Below are 14,904 nucleotides of genomic sequence, written 5' to 3'. Positions count from 1 at the left end.
CCATTCCTTTGATCTAGCTTCTTTCTACCCTCAAGACCCTCCCTGCCTACAGGATATTATTAATCCTACCATTTAAAACCCTCGCAATGGTTGCTAAGGAAGTTCCTACCTTTCCAGCCCCTTTTTGCCTTTCTCTGCCCCTTTCCTAGCCATTTCCATTTCCGACTTGCCACTTCCGGGTCTGCCCTTTAAAAGCCTTGGCTCTCTGATCAATAAAGAACTGCACTGCCTTGCTGCCACAAATCTGTTCCTGAGTCATCTCCCTCGCATCGCTGAGTGAGTAGCAGCCCAGGCTGGCTCTGGTCGAGTTCTCTCTAACCCAGAGAGTACACGCGTAACCCAGAGAGTACACTCCCGGGAAGAGGCACCCCCATGCTAGCCTGGCAAGGTGGGAGAAATTATGCCCTGTGAGGCACCCCAGATCTCCACGTGTTCACCAAGCAGGACGCTCCTGCAGCCTCTCTTGTGCTTCTATAATCTCTGTACATAGGCATGGTTGATAAAATCACTCAGTGACAACTGAACTCCACTGCCAGCCTCATCCCTCCCGGTCTAGTGCTAAGACTGCAAGCAGCACTCTCTTTCTGTGAGCTGCCCTGGCAATCAGACCCCATCCTCAGGTGTTTATCAAAGTCACCTTTGTTGACATCACAAGAGACATCTTTATCACTTAGGACACTTAGGAAATTCCAAGGGGAGCCTACATACCGGTGGGGGACCCAGTAGAATGTACACACCATATACAGGGACCCCAGTTCAAGTCCCTGACCCCCATCTGTAGGGGGAAGTTACATGCGCAGTGGAACAGTACTGCTGGTTCTCTTGTCTCACTCTCTAAAGATTAGCATCCCTTGCCTGCTCATCACTGTCTTGTCTGATGCCAATACCCTTCCAACATGACATGTTCTTAAGGAACAGACTAGCGGCCAACTGATTCCCACAAATGTTGTCTAGGAATAAGCAGAAGTGTGTGTTTATCTCTCTTGGCAACAGGTTTGTGCCTAGTCAAGGTGTTTTCCTTGGATGAGGTCTTGACACCCAGCTCTATGTGAAGTCTGATTCTAAGAAAAATCATTTAAAGGTAAAAAGGTAATGATGAAACAGCAGTGCCCAATATATGTACCTTCCTACTTTTATTATTTTTATAGGACCGGGGGGAATTTAGGAGGGGAGACAGGAAGGGGTTGCAGTACTGAGGGATTGAACCTAGGTCCTTGAGCATGGTGATGTGTGTGTGTAAGCAGGTGTGCCACCATCAGCCTCCACCATCCCCAACATATTTTCAACACTGCAGACAAACTAGCCCACTTTGCCTTTATCAGCTGAATGTGGAACAATTAATTGTTGGCTCAAATGACCACCCTATACTGGCAGACGTGTCCAAAAACTGGGTACACTGAAGTAAGGCACCGAAGTAAAAACCTTGGGGTGAGGGTAAGGGTGGACATTTGGCTTCCCGGGGTGGCGGGTGGGTGGGATGGGACACAGTCTTTTGGTGGTGGGAATGGTGTTTACGTACACTCCTATTAATATGTAGTCATATAAATCACTATTTAATTAATGAGAGGGGAAAATTTGATTGTATGTCTTTTTAAACTTTTTAAAGCACAGACTGAATCTTTTTAATACATAGGCTGAGTCTTTGATATGTTGACTCTCTCGAAAGTCTAGACCAGGGAGAACAGAAGCAACCAGTGGCACAGCTATATACAAGATATTGGGTATTATACAACAAATCCTAACAAAGGGACTTTTCAAAGTTAACCCAATTACCAAATAATGTGATGATAATAATTATCTATTGTCCTCTTGAACCCTAAGACAGCAGGAACCTCACATTTCCACTATAGAGCCTATATTTCCCCCAGTCCTGGAACCTTAGGGTGGGGCTCACTTTCCTGCATGCTTCTCTCAATTCATACCAAATAATATTGCATCTGCCGATCCCAACCTAATCAATGCAAGAAGTGCTACCTCAGCATGCTTCACTTCAGACTGTGTCCAGAGACTTCAGGTGTGGAATGACAACCCTTCAGTTTCATTACTCGGCTACCAGGTTCTATGCCAGCATGATGCCACCCAGACTTCCCTGGACAGACGACCCCACCAATGTGTCCCTGGAGCTCTGCTTCCCCAGAGACCCACCCTACTAGGAAAAGAGAGAGGCAGGCTGGGAGTATGGATTGACCAGTCAATGCCCATGTTCAGTGGGGAAGTGTTAAAAAAATTTGGAGGCTCTTGCCGGGCGGGTAACAGAGACGACCAGACACACGGCTGGGCAGGGAAGCTGTATTTCTTTATTCAGGAACGATTCATAAACTAAGACAAACTAATCACCAAACAGAACTCTGCTGTCTCTTTGCGGCGGCACAAGCACTCTCTCTTACTCTGCAACTCTGCAACTCTCGAACTCTGAAACTCTTCAACTCTGCGACTCTCTCACTCTCTCACTTTGGAACCCTCTCTCGGGGTTCCTCAGGGCGGGGCCAAGCAGGCCCGCGAAATTAACTGGACTGATCCAATTCTCTTGGTGGGGGAGAACTAGAACCCAATGTAAAGCATACAACAGGGAAGCAATTACAGAAGCCAGACCTTCCATCTTCTGCACCCCACAATGACCTTGGGTACATACAGCCAGAGGGATAAAGAATGGGAAAGCTATCAGGGGAGGGGATGGGATACGGAGATCTGGTGGTGGGAATTGTGTGGAGTCATACTCCTCCTATCCTACGGTTTTGTTAATGTCTTTTTAAAATAAATAAATAAATAAATTTTTAAAAACTGGGTACAATAATATTAACAACATTAAGGAACAAAATTATTCTTGGGAGAATCTTGATGAATTATAGAAATCACTTAAAAATAAAACAAAGCACTCTGCAATGGAAATTCATGGGGTAGTATGTTTAAGATACTTAACTTTTATAAAGGTATGTTCCGCTTCATTTTTTTAAGAAATATTTTTATTTATTTATTGTTGGATGGAGACAGAAATTGAGAGAGGAGGGGAGACAGAGAGGGAGAGAGACAGAAAGACCCCTGCAGCCTTGCTCCACCACTTGTGATGCTTTCCTCCTGCAGGTGGGGACCGCTTCACTTTTAAAACAGAACAAAGACTATATAATGAAAACATCTGGGGTCCGGGAGGTGGCACAGTGGTAAAAGCTTTGGACTCTCAATCATGAGGTCTTGAGTTCAATCCCCGGCAGCACATGTGCCAGAGTGATGTCTAGTTCTTCCTCTCTCCTCCTATCTTTCTCATGAATAAAATCTTTAAAAAAAAAAAATCTAACCTAGATATACACCAGTTTCTATGAGAGAGAGCTTATGTGCACACATATCCATAAACTACTGCAAAATATATACCTGAAAGCAGGACTACACTAGAGTTTGCAGTGAGTACCTCCCTAACACTTCCTCTCCACTATTCCAAGCTTGGGATCCATGATTGCTCAACAAATTGTTTGGCTTCATATGTTAACTTTCTTTTCAATCACCAGGTTCCAGATGCCACCAGGATGCTGGCTAGGCTTCCCTGGATTGAAGACCCCACCAATGTGTCCTGGAGCTCAGCTTCCCCAGTCACACCCTACTAGGGAAAGAGAGAGGCAGACTGGGGGTATGGACCGACCAGTCAACGCCCATGTTCAGCGGGGAAGCAATTACAGAAGCCAGACCCTCTACCTTCTGCAACCCTCAATGACCCTGGGTCCATGCTCCCAGAGGGATAGAGAATGGGAAAGCTACCATGGGAGGGGGTGGGTTATGGGGATTGGGTGTTGGGAATTGTGTGGAGTTGTACCCCTCCTACCTTATGCTTTTGTTCACTAATCCTTTCTTAAATAAAAAATTAAAAAAAAAAAATCTTCCCATCTGGAATGAAAGAGGCTGAAAAAGGAAGATTTCTAACACAGAGACTTGAATTTGCATCAGTTCAGTTAAAAGTAACTTTTTAAAAAAAATATTTATTTATTCCCTTTTGTTGCCCTTGTTGTTTTATTGTTGTAGTTATTGCTGTTGAGGTCGTCATTGTTGGATAGGACAGAGAGAAATGGAGAGAGGAGGGGAGGACAGAGAGGATGAGAGAAAGACAGACACACCTGCAGAACTGCAGGTGGGGAGCCGGGGGCTTGAACCGGGATCCTCACACCGGTCCTTGTACTTTGCACCACGTGTGCTTAACCTGCTGCGCTACCACCCAACTCCCTAAAAGTAACTTCTTAAGAACTAGTATAATTAATATCCTGATACTTAAAAAAAAAAGTGTTTATTTTCAAGATACCATAGCACTGCTCAGCTCTGGCATATGGTGACACCATGAATTGAATCTGGGACCTCTGGGGCCTCAGGCATGAAAATCCAGTGCTCAGCCCCTAGTTAACTCCCCAGCCCTCCTGGCCCCCACTTACAGGCCCTAATGCTGCGAGTGCACATCTGAGTTGCACCACAGGAGATGACCTGGACAAAGTTCAGCTTCACCCAGATCCTGCCTGGTCCCGTGCCTGTACTTCCAGGAACACGCAGCATTCAGTCACATAGAACTCTCCAATTTCAAGCTCATCAAGAAGATTCAGAATCTGTGATACACTGCAGCTCTTTATCATGGCTGAGCAATGGGACGACTATCCTTGTTTCTAGAACTTTTTTTTTTTTTTGAACCAGAGAAGAGTAACACCACTTTGTACCAGTGAGCTATGTGTGGTGGTGTGTGGACTCCTCACCTGGGTCCTGTGGTAGGATGGCTTCACCTGTGCTGTCAGCAAGAACACGTGCAGACCAGACGTCCCCAGAGCCCTGCTCCTCAGTGCCATTATCAGATGACAACTCAGCTCAGAACCTGTGTTACCGGCAGGTGGATGACATCCTCAAGACACCAGGCAAGGTGGCAGGACACCCAAAAGCTGACAGTATCTTGGCATTTTCAGTTCAAGCCAATTAATGACCAAATGAGATGACAGGGCCTCATCGAAATGACTCCAAGGCCACATTTGTTAGCTTCTGACTATCCAAATGCTCCCCAAGCCTTACTTTCATGGGAAGCACAGCTTTCATGCCTTTGCTATGTCTCTGTACCAGATGTAAGCCAAACTTTCCATGACAAGATAACTATTTTGCCCTGAAACAAGTATTTCACAAATTACACGCCTGGGCTTGAACATGGGAGTTCAGACTATAATTCTTTTTTTTTTTTTAATTTTATTTATTTTCCCTTTTGTTTTATTATTGTTGTTGGATAGATAGGACAGAGAGAAATGGAGACAGGAGGAGAAGACAGAGGGGGAGAGAAAGACAGACACCTGCAGACCTGCTTCACTGCCTGTGAAGTGACTCCCCTGCAGGTGGGGAGCCGGGGGGCTCGAACCGGGATCCTTACACCAGTCCTTGCGCTTTGAGCCGTGAGTGCTACCTCCCAACCCCCCTGAACATAATTTTTATATTTCTCTGTTGTTATTTCCACTTTGCAAAGTGAAATATCTCTTTTGCCACTTAGAATTCAGAAACCATAACCTGCTTTTCCTAAAGGAGAGAAAACATGCCCAGTGGATAAACATATTGATCTTTATCTCCAAAACCATCTGCCTCCCAGCTCACTATCCTAGGAAGGTTACACTGAGGGGAAAGGTTCTCAATCAGTATCCGCAGCTCATCCTTTGACCATCAATCACAGCACACGAAAAGAGAAAGTATCTCAGGTCACACCGCCAACAGTAACAGCAGCTGCAGCAGCTGTTGAGGAGAAAATATACACCCCAGCTCACCTAGATATCACATCTGCTTTGTCAGGGACACAATCTAAGTTCAAGTCCAGTCCCTACTGCACTGGGGAAAGCTTCAGTAATATAGTGTCTTTCCCTCTCTCCTGTCTCACACTGAAAAAGTTAGCTCAGAGTGGTGAAGTTCCAGTAAAAATTAAATGTATATATACATATATATTAAAAAAAAAAAAAAGGGAAATATCTAACAAGGTCTAGCTGGCAATACCAGATCCACAAACAACTAAATTCTTCAATCCCAGAAATGACCAGTGACCATATATGGTGCTCTTGGACCTAAGAAAAGGTCTGACATGAAGAGTTGCCCCTTTGATCCATCTGCTTCTGACTCCTGCTGCTGACTGACCTGTCAAGACAGTGATGCGGGAACGATGGTGGAATGTCTGTAAAGGGATTCCCACACCCAATTCACAGAAGAAAGCTGTGTTAATTATAAAAGGCTATCACCTTAGTTTGAACAGGAACTTTTATTTCAGGTAAACACCCCGTTCCAACAACAACTACAGATTCAAGGAATAAAAAAGTATAGCCTAGATGTTTAGAATAATTCTACTCTTTCATTTTTGCCTGAGTGAAAAACAGAATTTGGGCCTTGAAAATGCCAGTGAGAGGTGGTATTACTGCCACAGGCTGCTGAAGGCAAGGGCCCTGGGAGACCGCTAACCTTTGGTGTGTACACACATCACTATCTGCACACACGCTCACATGTGATCGAAGTATCTGTACATGCTTTTCTGCAGTGATGTGACCCCCCACACACTCAAGGATAATTATCCTAAACACCCACCTTCTTGGGCTCCCTAAATTCTAGGTCATTCCCAAGGACTTATAGAAAGCTCACTGTTATGCTCAATTTGGTTGACAATAACTTTAAACAGTTAAATTCTGTTATGTGTAGATGTCATAATGACATAACCTCCCACCATGAGGAATTTGCAACATTACACACACACTGCAGGTGCTTTGGAAAATATGAAGCATCTACAAAGAGAGCTACAACTCAATTCTACAGACTGAAGAACATTAACTTTACCACTATCCAAGTCAGAAAGGACGAAAATTCCCACCATGCAAACAAATCCTGTGTCTGAAAGTTAGCAGGAAAGAAAAGAAAAATTAGCTGCCACAATGGTGCTCTAGCTATCCTGAACAATGAGAAATGTCAAATGCAAAAAGTTTTCAGGACGTTCCACATGTTGACTGATGACATCAAGAAAATCCACCAACTATCCAGAATTTTTTCATCTTTATACCAGAAACACCTCTATACACTTACTTCACTTGGATTACCTTATAAATTAAGAGAAGCTGTTGTACAATTTGACTTCATTAAGGCAGAGATCAGAAAGCTGCACCTCTCTAAAGATGGGCATGGATGTGATTGCATGATAAAAGGACGTTAGTTCACTGAAAACATGAAACTCCTCTACAGTAAGGAGCTGAGTGACAATGACTGACCAAATGAGCCACAACCGCCTCACACACCAGTGATTAATATAAAGCAAATTCATTAGTTACTTTATTACATTTTAGTGCTTTCTTAAAATAAATATAATAATAATAATAATATAATATCAAACATACAGTGAGAAACCGAGCACACTTGTGAAAAGCAAGGTAACAGACATTGGGGATGCTGGCTCCCCCGCCCTCCACAGCCTCCTGCCACTATTTACATACAGAGCCAGCTACCACAATATGTACAAAACCCCAATACACAGACCTACAGCCCCCCCCCTAGTGTTTAGTACCACAGTCCCTCCTTCCTATGTACATGATTCACTTACCTTTTTTACCTGTCTAAAGTTATGCAATTTATACTCGTCTAATTTTTTTCTCGTTATTGATCTTTAATTTTTTTCTGCAATTTGGGAAAGATTCAAGTAACACTCCCAAGAAAATATGTGCAAAACTAACATAAATGACTCCAGAATCTCCCAGCGGTCATGTCAAATCAAGACTCAGAGCAACTGGTCTGTCACAGAGGTCAGTAGAGCTGCCTCAGTGTGTGATGGCCAGGGTGCAAGGGGAGCCGAGCCGTGGGACACGGTGGGGCACACCTGCCTTCCAGGATGGCCATCAGGACTGACCACGGAGAGAATCCAAAGCCTTTCTACTTACTTAAGAATTCTGAAATAACGGCAAATGACCACTTTCTTTTTGAATCAGCAACGAAACAAAATCATCCATCTAAACTTGAGAATCTCACACTCCTTAGACCATGCTGCTCTTCAAGAAGCAAGAATTGAGACAGGACAAGCCATGACATTAACAAAAACACTAACGTAATGGTCAGCTTAGTGCATCACCTTGAAGAGAAACATGCTCAGAGTGAGAAATATTCTACTTTACCAAAATCTGTCTTTATTAAAGTGAATGAATCATTAGAGTACTATCCAAAACTGAATGACTTGATGGCTGTAATTTGCTTAACTTGCCTATTTAATCAGGCAAATGTGAGTTAATAGTACCACTTGCCATCCTCATGATTGCAGATCAGAAAGAATCATCTCCATATATTTATAAACGTCATTTTAGCAAAAGACAGACTTTGTAGATTTCAGTGCTTTTAGTGAACTCGGATTTTCAGTAAACTTTTTCTGAGCAGCAAGGAACAAGAATTTTTCTCAGAAATCTTAGTTGGCAGTAGACACATCAATAAATATCATACAATTTCTCAAATGGAAAAAAAAAAAAAAGGTTTCTCCAACATGAACTGCTCTCATAACATTCAAACACCCGACCCAAGACTGAGTCTCAGTCCTATAATCTTGTGAGATCACAGGTGGCCAACATGAGGGGCATTGGGTCATGTGCAAAAGGGGAGGCAAGAAAGCAAAGTAAATTGATTTATACTGAAGGAGAACTTCAAGTAAAAGGAATCCACGGCCCAGAGACCTCACTGTAGCGCGTCCCTTGTCCAAAAGGCTTGGAGGTCAGCAATAGACCACAGCAGCATGAGCCCAATAGCACGGCAACTGCCCCCCCAACCTGTTCCTCCCACATCTTCAGAGTGGGGAGTGATGAAAGAGTTTTCTTTTGTAGTTTAGAAGCCTCACTGAAAAAGTCCATGATTTTGCACATTTCGTACCCAAATGGATGAAAATAATAAATAAGGATCCATTGGCCTGGCTGGTGTCATTTACGAGTCTGGGTCTTCTTTGGCACTGCAGGCCGCTTAGGTTGCCACAAGTGGTTGTGAATTGTGAGAGCATCCACACTGACAGACATGGTCTTGGCTGGGATCAGGTTGAACTGTTTCCGGTCTGAACTGTATTTATACAGTTTGTCCATCATCTTCTTGGTGATGCTCTTGGGCCCTGTGCCAGTTAGTTTGTAGATTTCCTCAGTGTCAGGATAGTAGCAATAAAGTGCCCTGAATTGGCAGCCAGCATCACGGAAAAGGATAATGTAATGATTGGCGTCACATTTCTCCAGCTCCTGTATCAAAGGATGAAGGAGCAGGAATGAGTAAACTGGGAGTCCCTTCAACAACAGTCTCAACATCAACAGTGAATAAACAGGCATGACCAAAGCTGTCAGTTACCTAGCCATCTGCATCTACAGAAAGCTGAAAAGACTAGCTCACCTATTCCATGCTGCATAACAATGTACTGAGATCTTATTTAATAAGTCTTCTCACTTAATAAATCCAAGTATGCAACAAAAGAAAACTTTTAATAAAATTAAGTGAACAATCAAGGCTGGACAGAGAGTTCACTGGGCAGGGTATGTGCTTGCCACACATGAGGTCCTTCCACCAGGACTCTGCTCAGGTCACTTTCTGAGAAAACTCACTACTACTATTGCCACCCCCTCAGACTTGACACACAGCACTCCATGCTGACCCCTTTACTTTTTCTGCAAATCATTCATCACTCTCCAACCTACAGCTTACAGACCCAACATGATCACCAGCTGTTTTTGTGGTGACTGAGCCAGGCTTATTCATCCACATAAGGTCAAAGCTGAGAGTGTGGCATGGAGATGAAAATGCTTCTTCTCAGCCCTGCCTGAACTCCTCTGTGAGGGCATACTGGCACATTCTTGATCCTCTTTATCTAACGTAAGCCCTGTGAACAGGCTACGCTCCCGGTGCCTAGACAGCATGCTAACACCAGACAGAGGCTGGGCCACAAGCAGGTTCTGGGCATGAAACTTCAACTCTCACTGTCTCCCTGCCTTCCCAATCTTCCCACCTGCTACGGTCATCATTAAAGAAACCAAGGGATGCATTGGATCGACCTTCTCGTGGTGCATCCCGTGAGTACCCATTCATTGGGGAAACTGACGATCCTTCCTAGCCGACTGAATCCACATGGATCCCAGTCACTTTCAAAGCCAGCAACAAGCAGACATCAGGCTCAACCTGACGCTGTTGACTGGCTACGGAAGAAGGGCAAACGCTAGAAGAAGAAGAAGAAAGAAACCAAGGTCTGATAGTGTTCAGGGTAAACAGGGTGACCCACAGATGACAGTGACAAGACAGAAAAGTCAGAGCATATTTTTCCTAGAGCCACTCTCAGGCCTCACCCCACCCCCACCCTGTTCCCAGGAGCCCACCTCTCCCCATTCCTTTGCTCTTTGACCAGATCCGCCAAAAAAGATCTTGTCTCATCCCTTCTGCCTCATCATCAACTGTAACTAACTACTACTTCAGCAGTCAAACCAAGTCTACTCTTTTTCTACTTTCAAGAACAGTTCACCAGCCAGTGGACAATATATAAGAACTAAGGTTACTGGAGGATTAGATTGTGTGGGTAGGAAATAAGATGAGGGACTGTACAATAAAGTCCACCAAGTTTGCCACTCCCGACACCATTCCTTTATACTCTCAGTCACTCTTGTTCCTTCAACCTGGAGGTGCTGGCCCAAGTGCATCCTCCCTCCTGAAAGCCATCCCAGCACCACCAGAAGCCTATACAGCACATGGATGTGACTCTATGTTCTCATATACACACTGAGAAGAGCCCCCAGGGGCTGTTCTAAATTCACCCAAAGCAATAAGCCACATGTAAATATTAATGTTCTTCTTAAAAAAAAAAAAAAAAGGCCCTTACTTTATGAATACCACTTCTACATTAAAAACTTGTGAAATAAATACTTGCCTCTAAGATTGAGTTCTTGTGAGGTTCATTCACTTTTCCAGCCAGACAGCAATGGGATATAGCATTATGAATAATGGGCTTGTTTGACTTGCTACTTGGCTCCTTAAAGAGCTTGGGGCCTATGGAAACCAGGTCAAGATTTGCAAAATTAGTATTCTAAGCATATGTACATGTGTACACACCACATATATATAATTTTTTTAAAAAAGCATTTCTTTATCAAGTGACAAATGTACTGAATTAGGATGTTTCCAAGTTCTTGAAAATGGTAGTCACTTCAAGAGAGTTCTGAGCTGTAAATTTTAAATTAATCAAGAGAAAAACTAAAGTAGTTCAACAGCCTGGAAAGTGGCACAGTGGCTAACCAGTGCTGGATTTGAAAGCATGAGGTCCCAAGTTTGATCCCCGGCACTTGCCAGAGTGATGCTCTAGTTCTCTCATTAAATAGATAAGTAAATAAATAAACAAGACTAAAGCAATTTCTATTTCTGAATTAGTAATTTCAGATAAAGGCAGGAAAGAACATTTTTCTTTTTGCCTCCAAGGTCATCACTAGGGCATGGTGCTTACACTACAAATCTACTGCTCCTGGTAGCCATTCTTTCCATTTTGTTGCTGTTGTGGTTTTTGTTGTTGTTGTTATTGGATAGGACAGAGAGAAATTGAGGAAGGAGGGAAGACAGAGAGGGTGAGAAAAAGACTGACACCTGCAGATCTGCTCCACTGCCTGTGGAGCAACCTCCCTATAGGTGGGGGGCCGGGGGCTTGAATTGGGATCCTTCCGCCAGTCCCTGCACTTTGCACTATGTGCGGCTTAACCTGGTGTGCCACTGCCCGGACCCCAGAAAGAACTTTTAAAAAGTCTGAGCCTGGGGGGGCGGGCGGTGGCACACCTGGCTGAGCCCTCACATTACAGTGCGCCAGGACTCGGGTTTGAGTCCCTGGTCCCCACCTGCAGGGGGAAAAAGCTTCACGAGTGGTGAAGCAGGGCTGCAGGTGTCTCTCTGTCTCTTTTCCTATCTCCCCTCCTTTCTCAATTTCTGGCTGGCTCTCTCCAATAAATAAATAAAGATAATTAAAATTTTTTTTAAAAAGTCTAAGCCTACTGTGCTGCCTCTACTGTATGGGTGAAATGCACACACCAACTGCCACAGAAGAGGCTGCAGCACAGCAAAGTGCCCGCCTTCCCACAAACAGCTACTGGAGCCACACCCACACCACAGACCGACATGGGTCATGGCTGAAGGAGAGAGGAAAGTGGGGCTCTTTACCTGTGTACTCAGCCACCGAGGCGAGGGATGATGCTGCAGATGCTGTTTCCCAGTCTCTGTCCGTGCTCCTGCTGGGGTTTCTGCTTAGCACAGGCAGGGCTTCCAGGGACTCCACCCTGCTGAAACAAGGACAAAGGGGGGGATGTGTGTGTGATAAAAGTTGAAGACAGGCCTTCTCAAACCACAATTGACCTGTTGAATTCCTCTTGAAACAGGTTGACTGGAACCACTAGTATAAGAACTAATGGCAGTGATGGGAGACTTGATGACAATGTGGTAGTGTGTATGTCTGGTCTCCACAAACACACTGGGTATGGAAGGTTTACCTGTGCAGACTGTGCCCAAGGACACAGACTCTGAAGCAGGGCAGCAACATTCGGCCTTGATGACTTGGGAATCCAGAAGACAAATTCTGGGTCATCTTTGTTGCTGTCAAGCAATGGACAGGAACACCCCCCCACACACACACCGACCAAAAGGGGGAGGGGACGGGGGAGGGGACACATGGAGCCACATTTAAAACCTTGAGTCTCAATAACTGTCTGCTCCCTGGCACATGCAGTTTTGTCTCAGCAGGGTAGTCAGAGCCCGCTGAGAGCAGCAGAGGCCAGTGGCAGTGAGGAAAGGAGGACACAGCTGCTCAGAGCTTTAGCTGGTGTGCCCGGGGTTTGATTCCATCAGTGCTACAACAAAAATCCAACCAAAATCCTAAGTGCCTGAGAGATGACCTGCGCAAAGCCCAGAGCACCAACTGTAAGAAGCCACTCAACACATTCTTCTTCTAGCGTTTGCCCTTCTTCCGTAGCCAGTCAACAGCGTCAGGTTGAGCCTGATGTAAAGTTTCGAGACCTCCTTTGAATCTGGAGAGGTGGCAGTCGTTGACTATGTGGGTCATAGTCTGTCTGTAGCCGCAGGGGCAGTTCGGGTCGTCTCTGGCTCCCCAGCGGTGGAACATAGCGGCACACCGGCCATGGCCTGTTCGATAGCGATTGAGGAGGGCCCAATCATAACGTGCTAGGTCAAAGCCGGGTTGACGCTTGCAGGGGTCTGTGATGAGGTGTTTGTTCTTTACGTCAGCTCAACACATTAAAAAGTAGGAAATTACATTCACAGGTGGCCATGTAAACACACACACAAATGATAGGCAGGAGGGGCCTGCTACCACAGGACAACCACCACATACCCCTAAGCATGTGATGGAGAGAGCAAGACTGCTTACCATGGAGGCCTCCAGTACCTCCTTAAAATTACTTTTCACCCACAGAGGAAAACTGCTCAGTGTCAGTGGGAAACCAGCATCTTGGATGACCAGTCCAATAGGCTATACTGAGAAAGACATTTCCCCTCTGGGATGTTCCTGCCAAAAATGCACACCCCAAATATGATCATGAGGAAACCTAGAGGAACAGTTACCTAAATAATGGGTTGTTGGAAAAGTCATGATGTGTTTTTGCATAGAAAAGTACATCCTAACTTTTCTGATAGCCCAGTAACTGGTCTGTATTTATCAAGTGTACCAGGTCAAGAAAAAGAACTGAGGAACTGCTTTGGGCTGGGGTGCAGTGATTCAGGGTGTGTGTGATCCTGAACAAGGCTTCCCTGAAACACAGCTCTCTAAGATACTACCAGGCATCAGGCAACTGAGTGGGAAGGTCACCAGGTAACCACGCCCAGGGGCTTAAGGGTAGAGACTGAATAGTGTCCAACTTTCTCCTAAATGACTAGAAATGCAAATGCATGTGAGGGCTAAGGGAGGAGGAAGGGACAGACAAAATGCCACCAAATTAACAGACTGAGGAACCAGGTAATGGATGATTAGAAGTTCCCAAGAAACAACTGCAACTACTTAGGAAATCTGAAATCATATCAATGTTGGTTACCAATATATCTCTCCAGTTTTTGATCTGTAAGTTCCACTTTGCACTCCTAAGATTTCGCCAGCCTCCTTACCTCTGGGAAGGTGTGCCTCCTGAGTGAATGCTCTCGGGCTCCGTTGTGGCTGCGGAGGCCAAGGACAGGCTGGAGCCTGACTGGGCCCGGCTCAAGTTATCAGCTGTCAGAGATAAAAGAAGCTTTCATGAGATGTGTGTGTTCAAACAAGCATTTTCCTGCACCTTCTCACAGCACCCTGGGGCAGGACAGTGGTCTACAGATGCCAGTGTTCTGTAGCTCAATCTCCCGTGTGTGTGTGTGTGGGGGGGGGGGAACCCCTAGTGCCCCCCCAACCTGGGAAAATCACTCTAAACACCTGCTTAACAGCCTTAGCACTCAGTTTCAGCTTCTCTGACTATAAAGAAGGAGCAGTTCTCTCTACCCCTCACTGTATACAAGTCTTGAGAAATTTTAAATTAGATTAAGAGCATGAGATTGCTGGGGCCTGGGAGGTGGTACAGTGATTAGATTGCTTGATTTACAAGCACAAGGCGCTGAGCTTGATTGCTGGCATCACATGTGTCATAACGATGCTGGTTCTCTCACCTCTTCCATCACTTAAAAAAAAAGACCCTGGGAGTTAGGTGGTAGCGCAGCGGGTTAAGCGCAGGTGGCACGAAGTGTAAGGACTGGCCTAAGGATCCCGGTTCCAGCCCCCGGCTCCCCACCTGCAGGAGATTCACTTCACAAGCAGTGAAGCAGGTCTGCAGGTGTCTATCTTTCTCTCCCTCTCTGTCTTCCCCATCTCTCTCCATTTCCCTCTGTCCTATCCAACAATGATGACATCAACAACAACAATAACTACAACAATAAAACAAG

The 14,904-nt window shown here is 45.1% G+C and overlaps 1 protein-coding gene across 6 annotated transcripts in view; it reads right to left on the bottom strand.

Annotated features, from left to right (window-relative positions):
- Positions 1-7,265: 7,265 nt before the first annotated feature.
- CAMSAP1 (calmodulin regulated spectrin associated protein 1) overlaps positions 7,266-14,904 on the bottom strand; it is a 77,248-nt gene continuing 69,609 nt past the window's right edge. For 4 of the 6 annotated variants that reach the window (XM_016187435.2, XM_060199391.1, XM_016187433.2 and 1 more), the window contains 4 exons: positions 14,104-14,206; positions 12,154-12,272; positions 10,883-11,001; positions 7,266-9,215 (listed from right to left, as the gene is read on the bottom strand). In XM_016187435.2, coding sequence (XP_016042921.1) covers positions 8,913-9,215; positions 10,883-11,001; positions 12,154-12,272; positions 14,104-14,206 — 644 coding nt within the window. In that variant the 3' untranslated portion in view covers positions 7,266-8,912. The remainder of the gene's footprint in view (positions 9,216-10,882; positions 11,002-12,153; positions 12,273-14,103; positions 14,207-14,904) is intronic. The other 2 variants (XM_016187434.2, XM_007521468.3) reach the window with 1 other exon arrangement.

This window comes from Erinaceus europaeus, chromosome 10 (assembly GCF_950295315.1).
Source record: "Erinaceus europaeus chromosome 10, mEriEur2.1, whole genome shotgun sequence".
Taxonomy (NCBI): domain Eukaryota; kingdom Metazoa; phylum Chordata; class Mammalia; order Eulipotyphla; family Erinaceidae; genus Erinaceus; species Erinaceus europaeus.
The sequence above is the reverse complement of the archived record's forward strand: the minus strand, read 5'-3'. Positions and strand labels throughout refer to the sequence as shown.